The sequence below is a fragment of the Battus philenor genome, unplaced genomic scaffold (assembly GCF_028537555.1).
Source record: "Battus philenor isolate CCGP_79_NKW_IND1 unplaced genomic scaffold, ilBatPhil1.0.hap1 SCAF_27, whole genome shotgun sequence".
In the NCBI taxonomy this organism is placed as follows: Eukaryota; Metazoa; Arthropoda; class Insecta; order Lepidoptera; family Papilionidae; genus Battus; species Battus philenor.
Window position 1 is genome coordinate 2158438 of NW_027181690.1, and position 19811 is coordinate 2178248.

General features: G+C 34.5%; 3 protein-coding genes across 3 annotated transcripts in view; 1 reads left to right on the forward strand and 2 right to left on the reverse strand.

The window, feature by feature from the left end:
* Positions 1 to 3099, forward strand: part of LOC137925607 (coactosin-like protein) — a 65286-nt gene extending 62187 nt beyond the window's left edge. The window contains exon 5 of the mRNA XM_068769073.1: positions 2284 to 3099. Coding sequence (XP_068625174.1) covers positions 2284 to 2400 — 117 coding nt within the window. The 3' untranslated portion in view covers positions 2401 to 3099. The remainder of the gene's footprint in view (positions 1 to 2283) is intronic.
* Orc5 (origin recognition complex subunit 5) lies at positions 550 to 2037 on the reverse strand. The gene has a single exon (XM_068769071.1). It carries the CDS (start codon positions 1998 to 2000, stop codon positions 618 to 620), a length of 1383 nt encoding a protein of 460 aa, XP_068625172.1. The 5' UTR covers positions 2001 to 2037; the 3' UTR covers positions 550 to 617.
* A 2441-nt stretch (positions 3100 to 5540) lies between the features above and the next one.
* On the reverse strand, positions 5541 to 18829 carry grsm (granny smith). The gene is made up of 12 exons (XM_068768853.1): positions 18738 to 18829; positions 16945 to 17108; positions 15695 to 15877; positions 14791 to 14956; positions 13412 to 13581; positions 12064 to 12291; positions 10964 to 11109; positions 10482 to 10546; positions 9511 to 9602; positions 8155 to 8331; positions 7041 to 7151; positions 5541 to 6591 (listed from the first exon to the last, which is right to left on the reverse strand). Exons 1-12 carry the CDS (start codon positions 18802 to 18804, stop codon positions 6463 to 6465), a joined length of 1698 nt encoding a protein of 565 aa, XP_068624954.1. The 5' UTR covers positions 18805 to 18829; the 3' UTR covers positions 5541 to 6462.
* Positions 18830 to 19811: the final 982 nt, after the last annotated feature.

Here is a 19811-nt window from a genome sequence, read left to right on the forward strand (position 1 = left end):
GCCATTTGTCTTATCTTTATTGTGAATTTACAATTAGCGTACGATGAATGTGATTATTGTTTAACAAGGTTTGAAAAGTTTTGAGATGAAAGAATCAAACTTAGTGCATCTTAACACAATTTATTTAACAAAAAACTCACCAGAAGCGGATGCATTAAAATGATACAATTATGTGTACATATGCAAATAAGAAAAAATTTGTAGATAAAAATATTATAATTTTACACAAACACATGTGGATATGTATTACACGAGAAAACGAAACTAAAATCATTGTTCAAGTTGCATTATTATAATATTAAAATTTTTTATAAGGTCTATTCATACAGGATTTGTCCTGAAAGGTTTGAAGCAGAACCATCTATCTAATGATTTAGGTTTTATAATAATTGTTAAGTATTTTAAATTATAATCATAACAGATATTATGTTGCCAAATGTTGCTATGAATATCTTTGGTTTAGTTATTACATCAAAGAAAAAACAACATTTTTTAGAAAATATAGTAGTGTATAATTATTGTTACATTTTATTCTTCCCAGTTGTGGTAAAATTTTTAAAAAATAAATATGTTTGGATACATTGGCGACTACCGCTGATTTTATAAAAAGCCTGCGTTTATATAAAATCATACAAATATTTCCGAACATTAAAGTCTACAGTCTGAGCGACAGCAGATATAAAATCATAGCCCACAATGCATTTATATTTGGCCGCATCCAAATCTATCTCTTTACTCCCAGCAATCAGTTTCAACTCTACAAGTGTCGCTATTTGAGCTAGCAAGTTACTTGTAAGACCGATCTTCTCTTCTAGAATGGCATAGAAGATTGCCAGCAACCTGTCCAGTGTGAAAACTTTGGGGCCTAGTTGTGTGCTCAGTTTCTCACTGATCTTGGCTTTAGCCTTTACTTGTTGGAGCCGTTTGCGTTGTTTGCCATGATTCTTCATGAATAACCGTTTGTCTTCTTTTGGTGGGTTGTAACTAGCAAGGTATGCGGCTATTAGAAGGAACTTAGCATAATAAGGTAATTCAAAACTCTGAGCGAAGCTTTTTGTGGATGTTAGCTCTTCTTTCAAAGCATTTTCGAAACTTGGTATTTGTGCTTCAAATTTATTTTCCTTGGTTGGGGATAGGGTTTGTTTTGGGACACTAATTCTAAGGTATAGTAGTTCCAAGTTTGATTTGAGTATAGGTGATATATGGCGCCAAAGTTTGTTCAGGTCAGTGGACTTTATTTCTTTTGTTATAATTGGTTCACAGTATTTTACAAAATTTATTTGTGCCATGTATTGAAGTTCAATAAGATCGCGGCAAGGTCTGTAAAATACAGATAGGAAAGCATTTAAAAAGTTTGCAAACAATTCTGGTTTCAAAAGTTCATTTCTAATAGCATCATCTAAGTCTTCATTATTTAACAATTGTTCCACAAACGTTTTTTGGTTCATAAATATAATTTTAAACAGTTCCTCCTTTGTGTAATTAGGGAAGAATAATTTTATAGGTTCTAAAGCACCCATTTTAAAGTAAAAATTATCGTATACTAAATGTGATACAAAAACAGTGCATATATTGAGGTTACAGAACTCTCGCAGCCGGAGTAACGCGCACATGATGCTCGAATCCATTGTTCTTAGCCTTTCTGCTCTATCGAAAACCACAACAATTGGTTCGTATGTATCCTTCTGGGCACCTAATTTGTTTAAACAATTCATAAGATCGGATAAGTTGTCGCATTTTATATCGGACTCGTCGTCTTGTAGCTCCGTTATTATCGATTCAAACATGATTTTAGCCGTGTAGCACTCAATGCAGTCAATAACAGCGTATTTGTAGCGAAGATAGTTGAGCACGGTAGTCAAACACAAAGTTTTTCCAGTCGCCATACTTCCGCTTATAAATAAAGATTTTGGCATTGGTTCATCGTCGTCACCGAATAAGTCTAGTAAAGTGTTCAATTGGCTTTCCCTACCGGGCGCTTTGTTGTATAATTCTTCCATTTCGAGCGTTTCAGTTTGAACACATTGAATATAAACATAACCGTCTGACTTAATGACAGTGACAGTTGAGTGAACGTTCCGTTTTGCAGCTGCATCGATTGTAATTATCGATTATTTGCTAAGTGTATTTATTAAGTAAAAAACTATGATTAATTAATAAAACTTTCGTATTTGTTTTATTTTGGTTTATCGTTTTGTTAATTTTTATTATTTTATAGATTTATAATAAATAAGTTTTAATCAGTTTAAATTAAATAATCAATTGTAAATTATTTCACTTCAGAATTTCGCTGTTGAGCTGCAACTAGAGAGCCAAGCGGAGATCGACATCGACCAGTTCAAGGACGCGCTGAACCGGGCGGGCGGCGCCAACTACGGCACCGGTGTCAGAGATTTATGAATTGCACAACGAGACCTCACGCCTTACCATCAATAAATCGATTTTAGACAATACTATTTCTTATTCATTTTTAAAGTGTCGCTGGCTGAAAGCGCCCCGCGACGCGTCCTCGGTGCGGCCAACTGTTTGTAGCGAAGCGAAGTCAAGAGCGCGTATACTAACGTGTGTAAATTGTAGTTTACTCGCCGATGCCCCCATTAGTTCAGCTAACTGTCGTTCTAATAACATATCACATGAAAATGGCTGGTCTTTTTCGTGTTAGAGCAATAAGAAAATTGAACATGTGTCATTATTGATAACTTTTTTTACAAGTAGTGCTTTTTTTATACTGTAATCATTGAGTCATAGTTTAAAGTAATGCCTGGTCACAACGGAGATTAATTTATTTTTTTAATATCGAGAGAACCGAATTTATTTATCGATTAATTTTAAACAGCGAAAATTATGCATTGAACGAGAGGCGTTGTGCAATTTGCATCTTTGTACCGAGGTTGTTGCCAAAAAGGTCTAGTGTTGCCATGTATAAGGCGCGTTAGGTGCATTTATTTTTTGTCTACTCGAATTTTGATGACCAAGTCGAAATTTTACATTGTATTGTATACAAAAGGACTTTGGATTTTATCTGCTTTTATATACATTGAATAGTGTTAATATCCAACGTAATTATTGGTGAAAGAACCGATAAACGCAATTAACCAAGTTCGTTGTTTTATTTAAACCTTTACCAGTCTTGTTGCATATCAACTCTCTTGTAACCAATATACTTAGTGGTTAGAAAACATAATTGTTACAGTTCTATGGTTAGTATGTTGTGCCTTTCATCATCACATCAGCCGATAGACGACTGCAGGGCAAAAGCTTTCTTCAAAAATCATCAAGATGACTTTTGTCAACCTTGACCATGTCGGTACACCACTCACATTCGACACTCGAGATGATTCTCTGAAGGTTTGGTCTCCTACCACCATCGGTCGCGCAAGCTATGTGCCTCGTTCACTGCCACTTCAGATGAGCTATTCTTCAAGCTACGTCAGTGGTTCTGCGGGTCTTATTTCCGAGATCTGGTGATTAATTCTATAGAATATACTTTACCGAAACTGCCAAAGCCCTCGCTTGTCACATTATGTAAATTAGTTTTTAAACAAAACACAAAGGCAAATATTATTAACATACTTTTATAGCATTTTATTTTCCGGGTAAGATTCTCTAAAACATTTAAATAGGCATTTTACCGGGCTACTACAACCCGGTATATGTCAATTAATTTTGATTTCTTGATATTTGCTTTGCAACAAGATTATTAAAATATAAAAATAGGTAAAACGTAGATTGCTGATAAGAGTACAGTGGTCCACCTTGTGGTCTCCAACCTAGTAAACCCTGTTAACCTCCAGAGATGCTCTAAATCTAAGGGCTATTGGAAACCATAAAGACGGTCTATGTCCTGTATTTCCACAACTGAAATATTATCAAAAAAATAAAAACACCATTTTTGCATTAATACATTATATTTGATTGAAAAAAAAAAATGTAGCAAATACCAAATTGAACAACAAGGGTTTGTATATCAGTAAGTTTATTCTTACAAACTAAGTGTTCCCCTATGGCGGGTCTCAAATAACTGCTACGTTGTGTTATTCACAAATGAAAATGTACTTCAATTGAAACCATGACAATACAATTACATATAATAAACAGTCAATTATAAATTTAACATTATTTGCAATAATTATTATGATCTATGAATGCATATTTACCTAAAGTTCAACTGTTATTAAGGCTTCATAAAATTAGTAACTATTTTGTTATCAACTGTGTATGTTGGTACAATACACTATTTATTAGGGAGTCCGGAAAGTAATGTAGTTTCTGTCGATATATTTTACAGAAAAACCGATTTTATCGCTCCAGCATTGATATATTAGGTGGCAAAATGCTGTTAATAACGAAGGTGAATATATTGTTGATTAAAAATAAAAACTTGTTAAATGCAGTCGTGTGAATTTAACTTAAGAAACCGACATTACTTTCAGGTTCTAATAATAACTCTGGACTATCATGTTATAAATTTAAGAAGTTTATTAAACTGAAATTTATTAAAAATACGTTTATCTAAAGCTAGGAAGTAATTACTCTGCAGTGTTAAGTTGATGCAGTCTCCGCATGCTCTGCAGTCGATGTGCAATATTTATCGCCGGGTACTATAAGTATATTGTGAAAGCGACCATATAAAAACCTATCTGAGTTTGTTATGGACTGTAGCTTTTAATTTGAACGATGTCTTTACGTGGAAATTCAATCTAATTGTAGTTTAAAGAAAAATAGGCTTTCATTCGTATGATGTACTCAAACGTTATAAGACGTTTTAATTATTGTTTAATTACCTTCTTAAATTTATTACATGATTATTAAGGGTATACAAGTGTATTGTACTCGAAAAAAAGCCTTTCTTGCAGTATTATCATGACATACAAATGTTCATTGTAAATAAGCCCATATGATTAAATGAATATGACGTAATAAATATACATATAAATATATATACGTAAATCATTGATTTCATAATTTATGATTTATTATTACAATTTTACAAATAGATATATAAATTATAAATATAAGTAATAATAATGTTTTCATTTTTAAACATTTTGACATCCAAAGCTCCAAAGTTCACCATAATTAAATTCATTATTCTATATTTCGAAGTCATACACAGGTTTATATATGAGAATAAATCTCAAATAACTAAATACGTAAGTAAAAAAGAATTTTGAAGTCCTCATAAAGACAACTCATTATAATTTTTAATTTGAGGGTAGTTGATGTTTTTACTGTATGCGGGTAGATTAATTTGTACAAAATACAAATGTAAATATGTAAATCAGAATCTAGTATTTGGGTTCATTGAATATCCTATAGTTTTTAAAATTGGAACGCTACATTATATAGTCTTGTACTTTGGGATTAAAATTCTAAACTAATTCTACTGTTTGGTATAGTATAATTATTTATTGCTTGTTATAGAGGCACTGTATTTATTATGTCGATATTTACTGTACTGATGTATAAATTAATATGTCATATTAACATATTAATTACGCTTATAAAAATATTTTGTTTTTTTGTTATATTGTACACAGTATGATTGTATATATAATTGTTAAAAATACCTCGCTTAAATGAAACGCAATAGATCCCAAAATCCAGCCTGCAGAAAGCAGAATACACTACCCGGCGTTAAATATTGCACATCGACCTTTGGAAAGAGACAATCGGCTATGTGACGTTTTGTCAGTCGTTGTATTTCGTGCGACAGAGATAACGCTATACCAAGCCGAAATTAGCCATTTGTCTCTTTCCAAAGGTCGATGTGCAATATTTAACGCCTGGTACTGTGAAATTTTAAAAATGTGGAAGGATACTGAAGAAGTGTAATAACTAGATAACTTCAAGGGTTACCATAGGAGCCTAAATTTACACCCACATTTTATTTATCTCACTGGATTAGGTAACAAACCTTCTTGTTTTCTAGAACCTCGGCTTGAGCTGTTATTGTATATGAATTTAACATTTGAGGATGTACAACATGGCCCAAAAGTGGACAAAATTGCTTTAATTGGATTAACTTGTCTCGGACCCAACTGTTAAGTTTTAGCACTAAATATCTAAATGTATACTGAACTTTAAAACTTATTGTACTAAATGAAAATAAAAATAATAAGCCCAGCAGTGGGATCATTTTGCCCTTTTCTAGAAGCATTTAGAAGAATTATTAGTATTCTATGATTGTTCTGATGGTGTCACCATGGGTGTACCCATTACCATCAAATTAAGTAGCCTGTCTTTCAAATATATTCTTTAAAGAAATCTATCTTAAAAATGGTATTACATAAATTATAATTTTTATCTATAACTGGCGAGTAATAATCATCGGATGGTGTTACCCAGAGTTTCCCCTTCGCCATTGGAGATGGGATAAGTCTGGTCTGATGAGCTTGCCGGACGAAGATGGTCTGTAGAGCTGGTTAAGATGGTGAGATGCTTGGGGCTGGTGGGATGATGCTAGGGCGTGTGGAGGGGCGCGCGCTGGTGCAGGGCGGGCGGGGCCAGCGCTCGCAGCAGTCGACTGCCGCTCTGTGCCCCGAACAGCACGTTCAGCAAAGCGACTCCGTACCCAGTTGCACGTTCACCCTGTAATCGCCACAATACCCTTAAATACTGAAGATGAGGATTGAAAATCTGGGGACATTGGCCTCACATAGACAATAATCCATTTCCTTTTTATTTAATCATAATAATTTTACCTGTGTGTTTACTGTTGCTATGTCCAGCTGTGGGGACGTCCCCTTTAGGATATTTTGGGAAAGTGGGAAATTTGGTTGCAAGAAACTGCATGCTGGACAATTTCAACCGAATTGGAAATATTTTGGGGAAAACTTATGTGCAGTATCTTAAAAGTGAAATGTTGATAATTAGATTAGTAATTATTGTATTTCTAACAGTGACATCTAGTAAAGGGTGACACAGGGTTCTCTTTTAGTACTTCTGTAGAACTATGTTCTAGGTTCTCCCCGTTGGACGGTGGTTTTTGTCGTTCTCTCAGTGAATGTATCTATAAGCAGTAGTGGTGGTATGCTTACGGAGTGTGCTGGTGCAGCCATGTCCACATGGAGCCAGGCGCCGCGGAAGTCGAAGCCCAGGTGCGCCAGGATGAACAGGCCGGCACACGACGGCTGCGCGTTGTTGCGATCCTGCACCACCATCACAATCGTTATTTTATTTATTATGGAAATATCACAGCTATTATTTACCAAACCAAACTAAGCCAAAACTCAATGTTTCTTGCTGTCAAACTTAGTGCTGCAGTTTATTCCATTGAGAATATAAAACATCACTCTAATATTATATATATATATATATATATATATATATATATATATATATATATTATAGAGGCATAGATTCCTTTGAAGAAAACATTTAAAAATTGTTCTTACTGGGGCCTTAGAATAAACTTTATGATGTATCCCTATAGTGTATTTACAAGCCACTGCGAAGAACTTTCTATATAAAAAACTCTATTTCTTTTGTAAGAAAATAATGAATTTTTTTTTAAAAATTCTAAATAACATTAGATTATTTATAAATTCAAAATGCATATTAGAAGTAAATTCACGGCAAAGGCTTATTGTACAATGAATTAACATTTAAATGACAGAAATCGTTATCAAATAAAATATTTCACTTTAAGACATCAGTTTTATTAGGTCTTGTATTCTCTTTGTACTACACATTCTTGATAATGATTAGTTGAACTGAATCTAAAAAGTAACTTACTGTACCTGGCGATAAATATTACACATTAATCTTTGGAAAGAGACAATCGGCTAGTAACGGCTTTGTAGAGCATTATCTCTGTCCCTCACTACCTATGTGAGGTTTTGTCAGTCGTGCGACAGAGATAATACTCTACGAAGCCGAAATTAGCCGATTGTCTCTTTCCAAAGGTTGATGTGTCATATTTACCGCCGAGTGTTATGATCTAGAATATCAGTCTTGTCTCTCTTAAGTATTTATGTAGGCCAATTTAGATCGGCTTAGTCAGACAACACCTTGAGACTCAAAAGAAACTTTTAAATAAAAGCAAAAAGATAAAGGGACGAACAAAGATACATAGAGAGAAAAAGAAAGAGATAAGAGTGAAAGGGATAGGTGGTGATAATGATCAGGATGTAAACTCAGATGTAAACTCACCGCAACGCTGTTCTTCATGTCAGCGACTGCACTACTGAACTCAGGGAAGTGAAGTTCGGGCGCGAAGGGCACCGCGTGCGCCAGCTCGCCGCTGCGGAGCCCAGCTGTCACGCAGCGCCGCTCCAGACGTCCACAGTTAGACAGCACTGCAGCGTGGTATTTACCCGTTGCCGTTCCCTGGTGATGTGATCATTATTTCAAATTCAAAATATATTTATTTAAGTTATCATTTACAAGGGCTTTTAAATTGTTAATTATTTTAACATTGTATATATGTCAGCATTGGCTTGGAATACCGGTCTGTTAAGAACCGGCTGGAAACTCAACAGTTGCTGATTTTAAATGAAATTTAATAAATTTGATAATATAAACCGGGGGTCACCAACTACGGCTCGCGAAAAACGGCTGTTTGAACAATTATTTTTGACTCCGATTGACTGTCGAATTATTTCAATATTAACATTTATATAACCTATGTCAGCTGCTGGGAAAACGAAACAAATTACTGGTGTGAATAATAATCATTATTGTTCCACCACAAATTAGCGAAATACAAACATCGATCATAATTAACTTTACCCTTATATCTAACTTCGACGAACATATTCTGTACTTTCGTTTAAATAATTCTAATATTAATGATTTTTGAAAAAAAATAAAAAAACATTCTTTTTCGTTTTAAATGCCTATTCAATTGCAGCTCGCAAAGATTTTCATATTTCGAAAAATGACTCGCACTATCAAGCAGTTTGGCCACCCCTGATATAGACCATACAAAAGTGTCTAACACATTCAGACTCCTGCTTCCAAATTGTGAACTCCCATTTTTGATTTTGCCAACATAGACCTGCCTCCTCTTGTCTTGTCTTGCCTACTAAGTGTCCATCTCAACCACTTTTAAAAACCTTCAATCATATCATCATATCATATACATGATGACATAGCCTTCCTTCGTAGACCCACAAGTCTGAATTATTTAATATTTCTTACATTATTGCTCCATGATCGCACTATTATTAGTATATTTTTGTACATAAAGTTAGTATTACAATAACGGATAACAATGTTACATCTTTCTTTCATTATCATCATTATAGCTGGTCAACAGCTGGACACAGCCCTCCTCCATAGATTAACAATAATACTTATTGTAAGCGTTTAGCATCTGCCAATGACTAAGTTGATATGTCCACCTTGTGGGAGGATACATTCAACCATTATATACAAAATTATCTTTTTCCTATAGCAAACCATATGTGCATCATTTTTAGATGAAGTTTTATTTTTTAATGGACAGTGTGTAGGTAAGTTCCAGCGGTTTAATTCAACAGTTAGCAGTTCTCGTGATGTACCAACCTGTGCACCGGTGAGGGTGGCCACGTCCACGATGGTGTCCGCCTTCAGGTCCCGCTGCGCGTACACCACGCCGTCGCTTAACACCAGCCGACCTGTACACGTTTATCGATCATATTATTTAAAGAATAAAAAGAACAAAATAAAAACATCTATATTTGTACATATATCTCAAGGGTATGTCTTTCTCCCTTCATCTTTTGCAATTTGTGTGAGTTAAGTGTGGAAAAGGAAAATGTGTGTTTTACATTTTTTTTTTACAAAATTTATTTCTAGTTTTCAATGTAATAAGTTAAAATTTAGAACCTTAATGTAGATTGAATCCTAAGAATCAGTGATACCTTTATTAACAATTTATAACTTGTCAACTTGGCTGGACGTAAGTCATATATATGTATATATATATATATATATATATTAAGGGGACCCGAAAAGTAATGTCGTTTCTGTCAACATATTTTACAGGTAAAACAGATTGATTTTCACCACTCCAGCATTAAAAACTTGTATACTAGACGGCAAAAGATAGTTGATAACGAAGGTGAATATATTGTTGTCGTATGAATTTAACTCAAGAAAGCGACATTACTTTCTGGTCCCTCTAATATATATGTAAAAATATAACAGACCCCATAACGAATCAAATATGTGTAAATTTACATATCTTCTGTCACAGAATAACTATGAGAATTGAAGAACTTTACCGATTTCGATTTTTTTTTGTAAATTTTCCTATTACTTTGTGGAGAAGGTAAGGAAGAATCAATAACAATGACTTCTGGCAGTACAGTCTTAGAGACAATGTACAATAAATACATAACATCATTCTATATTTAAATATTATACAAGTTTAATTAACCTTAGTAGATTTATGGTTACTAACTACTGTTTAAGACTGTCCCTGGTGTGAATTAGTCATACTCATATTTGAGTTCTCTTATTACTCTGTGTTTATATTAGAAACGCCAGCTCACCTTCAGCATCAGTGTTGTTGATCTCGACAGTGCGTCCGGAATACAGCTGGTGGATATCATCAGGTCTGGAAGTACACATTGCCATAATTAATTTAAGGTATTTGTCTATGGCAAATCTGTGACTGGGTTTCCCATAAATCAACGTCAAGACATGAGATTGAGATCAAATGAAATGGCACATATAGAAAATAAATTCTGAAACATGTAGTTATATTTAGTAAATAAAACATAATGGATACCAACTATATTGCGGTGCATTTCAGTTAAAATTAGGTAATGTTTGTGTCGGGGTTGCCTTTCTTAACAACCATTATCCGACATTTTCTTGCTTTGATGTAATATTGAAAGTATGACCCCCTCCTTGAAAGGGTGGTCGCAGAAAGCGAAAAGACGTGTGAGAAAGAGAGGAAAGTTAATAAAATTGCAATTTCAGATGATATTTTATATTTGGTCTCTATGAGTCGATAGTGTAAAAAAAATACCTTGTGGCATCTGGTCCCACTGCATTCTCTGCGAGACACAACACAGCGTGGACGTCAATGGTGGGACGCTCGGCAACGAACGCAGCAAAAGCCCCCAGAACTGCAGCCGCACCACCGCAGTCTCCTTTCATACCCACCATGGAGCTCTGTGGGAGCATTCATTATTAAATAAAGTACATCGCTATTAATTGCTCTAAATATTGCATTAACCCCATGTTATAATGAGTCTGACTTGTGATGAAAATTTTGGTCCAAATATGAATATAACAAGCCAGGCTTGTGAACAGATCGATTATAGATAAATAAAAAATATAAAAAATATTAGAGTTTATTTCCACGAAATCACTATCGAGCGAAAAGTATCTATATTAGAGGCATTAACATTTCACCTCGTATTGTGACCTTTCTCACACATCAGTATGATCTGTTTACCAAACGCTGACTTGTAACTCTTGAGCCTAAGAACCATTGAGCTAAATGGCACTACAAGGGGTTAAGGATATTTTGACCAAAAAACTGGTCATGTTTGTTATGAACTCTTCTCATATTAAAGCATGTTTGGAACATATTTTTAACTTGAAGGATGCCAGCATAGGAATGAGCAATTTGATTCTAGATTCCCTGAAAGTGGGATTTTTTAGAATTCTTCTCAAGGTATATATAAATGCTCATTTTTAAGATCCTGTATAGTTTATTATAATATAATATGGTCCTCTTTCAACACATTAATAAAAGGGACAGATTATTGCAGTAGATGTCAATTTTCGTAAAGAAATATAAAGATGCTTTTACACATCGCAACTTTTTTATAACTTGTACAAGTTACAATTATTTTTTTTCTGTATATAAAATTCCGACAGTCTTCATTATCTGGACTCTATCCCTTTCTAAGTTCCCTTTAGGGAAGTTATATCTAATTCAAGCTTCATTTTAAGTGATAATCATATGAATAAGCTTTTTCCACTATGTCTACACATAAACCATAAAATCTAATGTTAAGTTATATTCGATACACTTTGATGTGTTTTTATGTGAAACTTTTAATTTTAATAGTTGCACTAAATACTAGCATATTACAAACCATAATAAATAAAACTTACCCTTGCCTTAATACTGAGGCCGCCAGTGTCATAGACGATTCCCTTGCCGACCCAGGCAACAGACTGCGTGGCTCCCGGAGCCCTGTATGTTAGAGACACTAGCGCAGGAGGTTTTGAGGCAGCTCTCCCGACTCCATAGATACCTCCCATTCCTCTCTCTCTAAGCTCCTCACCCTGGATGATGGTGGGTTCCGCTATGTTCAGTTCCTTTGCCACTTTACAGGCTTCCTGTTATAAAATAAAAACATATTGAATTGTTTCTATCATATCTTCATATAGTAGTTTTCATGAACCGTAGTTAAGGATCAAGTCATAGGTACAAAACACAGTGTGTGCAAAAACTCATAAAAATAAGTTACTCATATACTCATACATTGAAATTACATATACCAGTTACAAAAATTTAAATGTAGTTAATAAAAAAGATCCAAAAAAATTATGAGAGATTATTTAATGTCCAGAACGTCACTTAAGTCATTGACTTAAGTTTCTTATTACCCAGATCAGTGATTTCCAAAGTGGTCTATATCGACCCCTAGGGGTCTATAACAACCTGCAAGGGGTCTACGTCAGCGAAAAAAAATTTGGCGGTCCATGAAATGAAAATGGGGGTCCATGATAGTGGATCTCAACACATACACTGGTAGTGCCTATTTACTTACATCATACTATCTTATAATATCAAAACATTTACATTATTTATAAAAGCACCTATGAAGTAAAAAAAATATTATATATGTTTATAAAATTGTGTAAGTTGTTGGATGTTGGTATTCGCTTTGTGGTCGCAATACATTTTGAACTTGTAAAAACCTGAGATTCGCAGCATAAATGTATAAATTAACATGTGTTTTTACTTTAAGTTTTTAACACTTAACTTCACTACAGTTAGAAATTTACAGGAAATCAATATCAGGTAAGTAGGGGATCTACCCAACACGGGAAATTATGGCAAGGGGGCAAGTTTGGGGAACTCTGACCTAGATGGTGGTGCAGGTGTACCCCACTAGTTAGACCGACGAAATTACCAAGGTAGCAGAATCTCACTTGTCAACATGTTATTTTCTATCAAATTGTGTTCTGGGATTCTTCTCATGCGGTCAAATTAAATGATCATCATGACGTCAATCAATAGACGTGTGCCATGCAGTGTTCTTCAGTAAATATCACCAAGATGAAGGGTCTCTTGTTGCCCACATTGAATGACTTTCCCACGAACTTCATTACGTCATAGGTCCACCTAGACAGAGGGCCTGACCACGAGAAGTGTACCAGCCCCTGGTGGCAACTGGAGAACCTTTACGGCACCCAGTTGCATGACGAAGTGTGTGCGAGTATGTTTGCATACCTCAATGATGTCCTGCACGTGCATCTGGTTTGCCGGCGTATCGGTGATGCGAGCAGCTAGACGTGTAGCATCCGCCACTCGCTGTATCGTGCCCAGCTCGTCGTCAGACAGCGTCTTCTCCATCAGCACCGACTCTACAGGCCCTGTATCCTCGTCCTCGGAATCGCCCTCTGTTGATAACATGTAATAATATACTATTAAGAGTAACAAATTCTCAAATGTAGCCAGCCAACTGCAGTAAAGGTGATGAAATATATAATAAAAAAAATATTGATATTAGAGTGATCTCTTTGAAACCAGCACCAAATTGAGCTGTATATGTGATCAATGTCTGACTTATTTGTCAGCAAGTTTTAAAACTTTTAACACCTATTTACAATCAGCCTGTATAAATTAATCACTCTTAAGTGAGAACACCACTGCCTCACTAAGGAAGAAAAACCGACAGGATAGTGTTTTTTGAATATTGCAAAGAAATAGTAAAATATGTAATACATATAAACAAAAGTGAAACATATAGTAGCTTAAACAATAAGAAAAAATTGTAAACAAATAAAACAGTAACTATGTAAACTGTGATAAATGGTAAAATAATCAAATTATAAAATGTAAAATAGAATAAAAGATAAAGTAAAATAATGTGATAGACGAAGGAAGTGAAGTGATGAATGAACAGTAGTAAGTAAAAGAAAGATAGAAATTGTAGAATGTAAGTAAAAGAAAGAATCATGTAAAGAATGACTGATGAGTATAGAAATAAAAAAGAAAAGAGAATGAAAAAATTATAATAAAATAGAAGACGTCCCTGTCCCATAAATAAAAAAGGGTAATGCGGCCCCTATGGCACAGCCTATAAAAAAAATGTAATAATCACTCTGAATTTTCAATTAATTTAAATTTGTTATTTAAATAGGACTGGTCAATTTGCATTATTTTTTATTGCGGAAATAATTAATTTTTGGTTAGTATATACCATACATTAATTGACATCAAATAAGCTTTTCATTCAAAGCTCTTCAAAGATTTTACACCTATAACTAATCACCCCGCAAAAGGTCTTTTGTGATTACATATAACATGATCAACTATGTTTGAAGTTAACAAACATTTATACTTTTAGTATTACATACAGTTCTCTGTATAAGGCTTGCCTGGGAGAAGACAAGGCTGAAGGTCAAATACTATTTTGGTGTATACCATTATACCGAACTATCCATGTTGGATCATCAATGGGCCTCATCAAAGCTAACCCCGGTTTAAAATAAGCGCAGTGCCACTTGCTTGCGGAAACCAGATCTCAAAGACAAGACAATGTCTTTGCCATTATATGATAGAGCTATAAACAAGAGACATTCTATAAATAATCTACATTGATTTACCTCGTTTTTCATCAGTTACAAGCACAATCTCCACGGTCAGGTCTCTGTGGGCTGGAGGCGTGGGCGAAGTACCAAGCGGGGCGGTGCCCGAGCGGGCGCTGTACTGTGGCACGGCACGAGCTATTCCAACTGCACTGGCCAGCACATCCTGCTTCTTGCATACCAACTGCAAAAAATATAGATTTAAGATATAGATTCTGAGTATGAACTCGAAGTAAACAAGAGTCGAAAGATAAAAACAGCTGTTACATCGATACACATGTAAAACACAGAAAAATTCTCTTTACCAATGAAAAAATTTCTGTCTTCTAAAAAGGGGTTACAAAACTCCATTATTGCGAAAATGGAGTGAAAACTTCAGCCAAAATATATCAAGGTGATAAAAGCGGTAGTTAAACCTCTCAACAACACCTTATTCAAAAACAAAGTGTGAACATTCCAACAGGATTTAGCCCAGGGTTACAAGGTGCACTATCCAAATTTGGCTTGAGCAAAATGTTCCAGACTTCATAAAGGCTGATGATTGGCCTTCAGCTAGTCGGGACTTAAACAGTTTGGACAATAAATTGTGTCTGTGCTAGAGGACATGGCCTGCTCTAAGCGTCACCAAAATATTGAGCCGCTCAAGAAATCTTTGAAGACAGCAGTGACCAAGTTTCCAATGGAAACCATTCGTAAATCCTTCGACGAATGGCCTGACTGTTTAAGACCGTGAGTTAAAGCTGAGGTTGGACATATTGAATAACTAGTTTAGTACATTAATATATCTTTTTCACTCTGCAGAATCACATACAAAACTTTAAAATATATATATTTTTTTAATTATCAGATATTTTCTTTATGGCTTGACTAGATATACTGAAGAATCTTTATAAAAGAAAAAAAAAAACAAAGTTAAACATACCACTATAAATTCTTCAGTAGCGGATGTCCTTTGTGCAGCCTTGACAATCTTGGACAGGGCGTGGGCCCTAGAAGGCGCTGCATGGCGGGAGCGGCGCGAGGGTAAGGCGGCCAGCGAAGCCCCGCGGGGCCACAGCTCGCAGGCTTCTCCTGCTGCCACTACACTTAAGCCTCTTTGCCACACCTAAAGATAATATGTCAATATAAACAATATTATAATAATAAAGCGCTGTTTTATATTAAAGTGTAAGATACATGATTGATAAAGGAACAACAATTGTAAAATGTGTACTTTAGGTGTATTATTTAAATGTAATCAAAAATTATGTCTGATGCACAATATGATTCTGAGTTTTCCATGCTGAAATACTTTGCTAAGCGTAAAATTCGAAAACATCTCAATTAACTGCAGGTGCACAAAATAATATGAAAATCAATATCGCCATATTTCTTTTCATATATTCTTTAATTTATTTATTCTTTATACTGTGTGTAATGAAGGACATATGCCTTATAATCATTCTCTACCAGTCAATCTACCATTTTAAGTCACAAGGAAAGTTTTTAAGGAGATATAAAACTTAACAATTACATAATTAAAACAACATTTATACAATACAAATTCATTAATTACTGGATCCACAACCATCATGACATTGTTTTATCACATCTGTATTTCATAGACAAATTTTAACTTTGCATGAAAATAAAATAAGTAACTGACTTATTCTAAGTAAGAAAAGGACCAATATTTAACCACTTCCACACATGCAGTGGTAGTCGTGCAACAAAGTGCACCGCCCGCCAGCCCGCTGATAAATGCGCGTGCGGCAAACAATGCGAACTACACAACTACCACCACTAAATCACTCAACACGTGTTTGACCCCTCCATGGGGCATCTTCAGGAGTAATGTTACACTGATTAGTGCTAAACACAGAGCCTGTCGGGCTTTTTCTTACTTAGACTTTGGACTTCCGCAAAATAACACTTGATTCCATTAAATGATTTATTCTAGTGGATTGGCAAGTTGAAGAGCAGTGGGAAGGTCACAAAGTGCACAGAAATACAAGAGACTGTCGACCAGTATGCACAGCACAGGATGCACAGCATAGGATATCCACAAAGTGAACAGATGACCTTTTAACTCAGAATAACCATTTAATTAGTCATATTGGAAATGTTTGTGAGAGGCCTACATTTACCACGGAATGTTCAATAGCTGATATGATGGTGGTGATGCAATATTACCTCTTCGCTAACTCTGGGTTCAAGTTTACACCGAACATCTTGCCAGGTAAATGTGTTCAGATGTACTGCCTGTCCCACAATAAGTACCGGTTGTGTTTCAGGGTCAGAAGTTGATAGACCCCAGCGGAATTTCACATTCACCGAACCACCCGACATCCTGCACACTGTGAAAAATACAAGTGGTGTTGAATTTAATATCTACTTTGTTAATACCAATAAAGATATATATTAACGCCTGAAATTAATGATTTTAAAAAAGTGAGATAAAATTTTACATATCTTTGGTGATATATAACAGGTAAAATAACGATTTTTTTTCTTATTGCTTTATGATTCAAATAAAGATAAAAAATAATACTACACCTAACAATGTGGTGTTACAAATATATATATTTTACCCATTGGAGGACCAAACACTCTTCCGCTCTTCATTGTTTCATTTCAGCTAGTCTATACCTACTTCACCAGTCACTTACCTGATTGTTAGTGTCTATTGTATGAAATATGTGTGATCTTACTAATGTGACTTATTTATAAATTAGTGGATATATAAAATGATCATAGCGCCACACTCAACATCCAACAGCCATCAGTAAATGATTAATTTTACCTCAAAGTCATATAATTAGCGATTGGACTATGAGCAGATTTGTTGTGAGATAGAGTGTGGTAACCACATATTTTCTATGAAGAATGTCTTTTTTACCAACATACCATTACCATTTCTATTATCATACCATTTCTCATAAATCAGCATCAAGCCAAAATCAGATGTAATAGTCCTGTGTCTAAACCAAAAGTATTGATATAAAAAATCTCTCTCATATATATTATATATCAGATATGTTAAGTACATTTACTCTTTTGACATAATTTTAGAATGTTGAAGATTTTTTAAATAAATTTCTTGCCTTTGACTCAGCATAAACTACTGATTTGGTATCAGTTTGAGTTGTGAAATACCTTCTGTCTTTGTGTGAATATGATATTTCCCTGAAATAAATCTCAATATTTACAAATAAATTGTCTTAATAAGCTTAAATCTACTGGGGAGGCCCATGTCCAACAGTGAAGGTCATATGGTTAAAAAGATGATGATTGAATTGAAAAGTTATTATTGAGTTTGCTTGGTTTTAGTTGAAGATGATGTTGTCAACCCGGTGTCTTTTACAGCTTTATCTGAACTAAGTTCATGAAGTGGAAAGGTTGGTGAACTTAAAAATGAAACAAAAGCTGGACAGATGCATTCTATTTGTATGAAGTCATTTGCATGTAATAAACCGCTTTATCTGAGTAGAACTGTGTAATGTTGATGTTGTGTATATGCAGCTTGGGAGGGCAGTGTAGGCTACAAGCGAGCCCTACGGATACAATCTCGGTTCGTCCACGCTGTTCGTGGCTAGGGAGCGGGCTGTTGCCCTCTAAAAATGTGTGTAGTAGTGCGATTTCTTAATTTAGCATATGGTAAAAGGAGGTTTAAAAGTTGGTAATTTAACAATATTAAAGAGAAAATAAGTATTGAGTTTATAAAAATAGTTATCGCATCAAAAGTTAACGCTTAAAAAAGTAATTATAAAAATTCTTACCGTTATTTCTACAACACAAATATAACCTACAAGAATGAATCACCACTTTTACAGATATTTTTAAAGGTAATAAATATATTTATCAAACATATGTGATTATTAGACACGACCACATGGTCAGTGTTGAACAGATTGATGAATGAGGTCGCGAAGTCATTCGATAAACGACAACAATAAATGGGTAACAAATTTGAGAGGGTCAATTACCTGCATACTTCAACGGACAATACCTAACGGTAGCCACGCACTTAGGAATTACATTTAATATTAACATGCTAGCTTACATAAGCATTAAAGACAGTATACAAAACAAATAAGATAAAAGTAACGTGAAATCAAGAGCGCTAAGTTTAAACTGTTTACCTGTTTACAGTGTTTCACGAATTCGTTGTATTATGTAACATTTAATAATTACACTTTAAATTATTGAATAGCTATTATACAAAATATAAAATATGAATGTTTAAATACGACGAAATAACGTACAAAGGTAAAGCACAGCTTTCTTTATTTCTAATCAACTTGCCAAATCATTGTTTGTTGAAATGCGTTTGGAAAGTTTAAAAATATCAAAGTCAACTGACACATACAATTTATCCTTTAGAATAGTTTAAATACAATTTATCTAATTTACGATTTTTAATAAATTCTCTGCAATAACTTCGATATATCTGATTTACATAAAAATTATTAATTTTAAAATTTAATAATCAGCACATTTCTGAACTGACTGTTACGTTCCGCTTATTGCTATTTAAAGTTGTAACTAAATAAATTATAAATATTTATTTCCTAGGTATAAAATAACATTTAAAAAAATATAAATATTTAATTTGATTGAAGTGCCAAAATGCCAAAGATATATTGTTACTCACAATGTCCGCCAAGAACACTTTTGATATTTCAGCGATCTAAGACGCTTATCAATGAAATAACCCAGTCTGCTAATTTGATGCCCTTACTCTGAAAGATCTAGGAATATGAGAGACTGAAGTTTTAAAAAGTAGTCGGAAATGTAAACTAGGAACTTGTGTTACTTAGTGTTTCAATACACTAAAAATGGTTGACGACCTACAGATTTAGCTAGTTGACGGAATCGGAGGAGCTACGATCTTTAGTTGCGAAAGAAACGACTAGATGGCTCTCTCAACAAATTGGTTTAATAATTACTTATGTTTAGTTTATGTAAGTGCTGTTAGCCCGAAGGCTTTTACAGCTTCATCCGAGCGGAGGTCACAGAGCGGAAGGGACCTTGAACTTTAATGGTTTAATACATGTTCA

Excerpts from the sequence above, each read along its gene's own strand:
- Orc5 (XM_068769071.1), bottom strand. The coding sequence starts at position 2,000 with ATGGAAGAATTATACAACAAAGCGCCCGGTAGGGAAAGCCAATTGAAC.
- grsm (XM_068768853.1), bottom strand. The coding sequence starts at position 18,804 with ATGTTAATATTAAATGTAATTCCTAAGTGCGTGGCTACCGTTAGGTAT. Across the intron at positions 12,292-13,411 it reads ACGTGCAGGACATCATTGAG|GAAGCCTGTAAAGTGGCAAA; the intron begins GTATGCAAACAT and ends ATTTTATAACAG. Across the intron at positions 8,332-9,510 it reads CCACCCTCACCGGTGCACAG|GGAACGGCAACGGGTAAATA; the intron begins GTTGGTACATCA and ends TCACATCACCAG.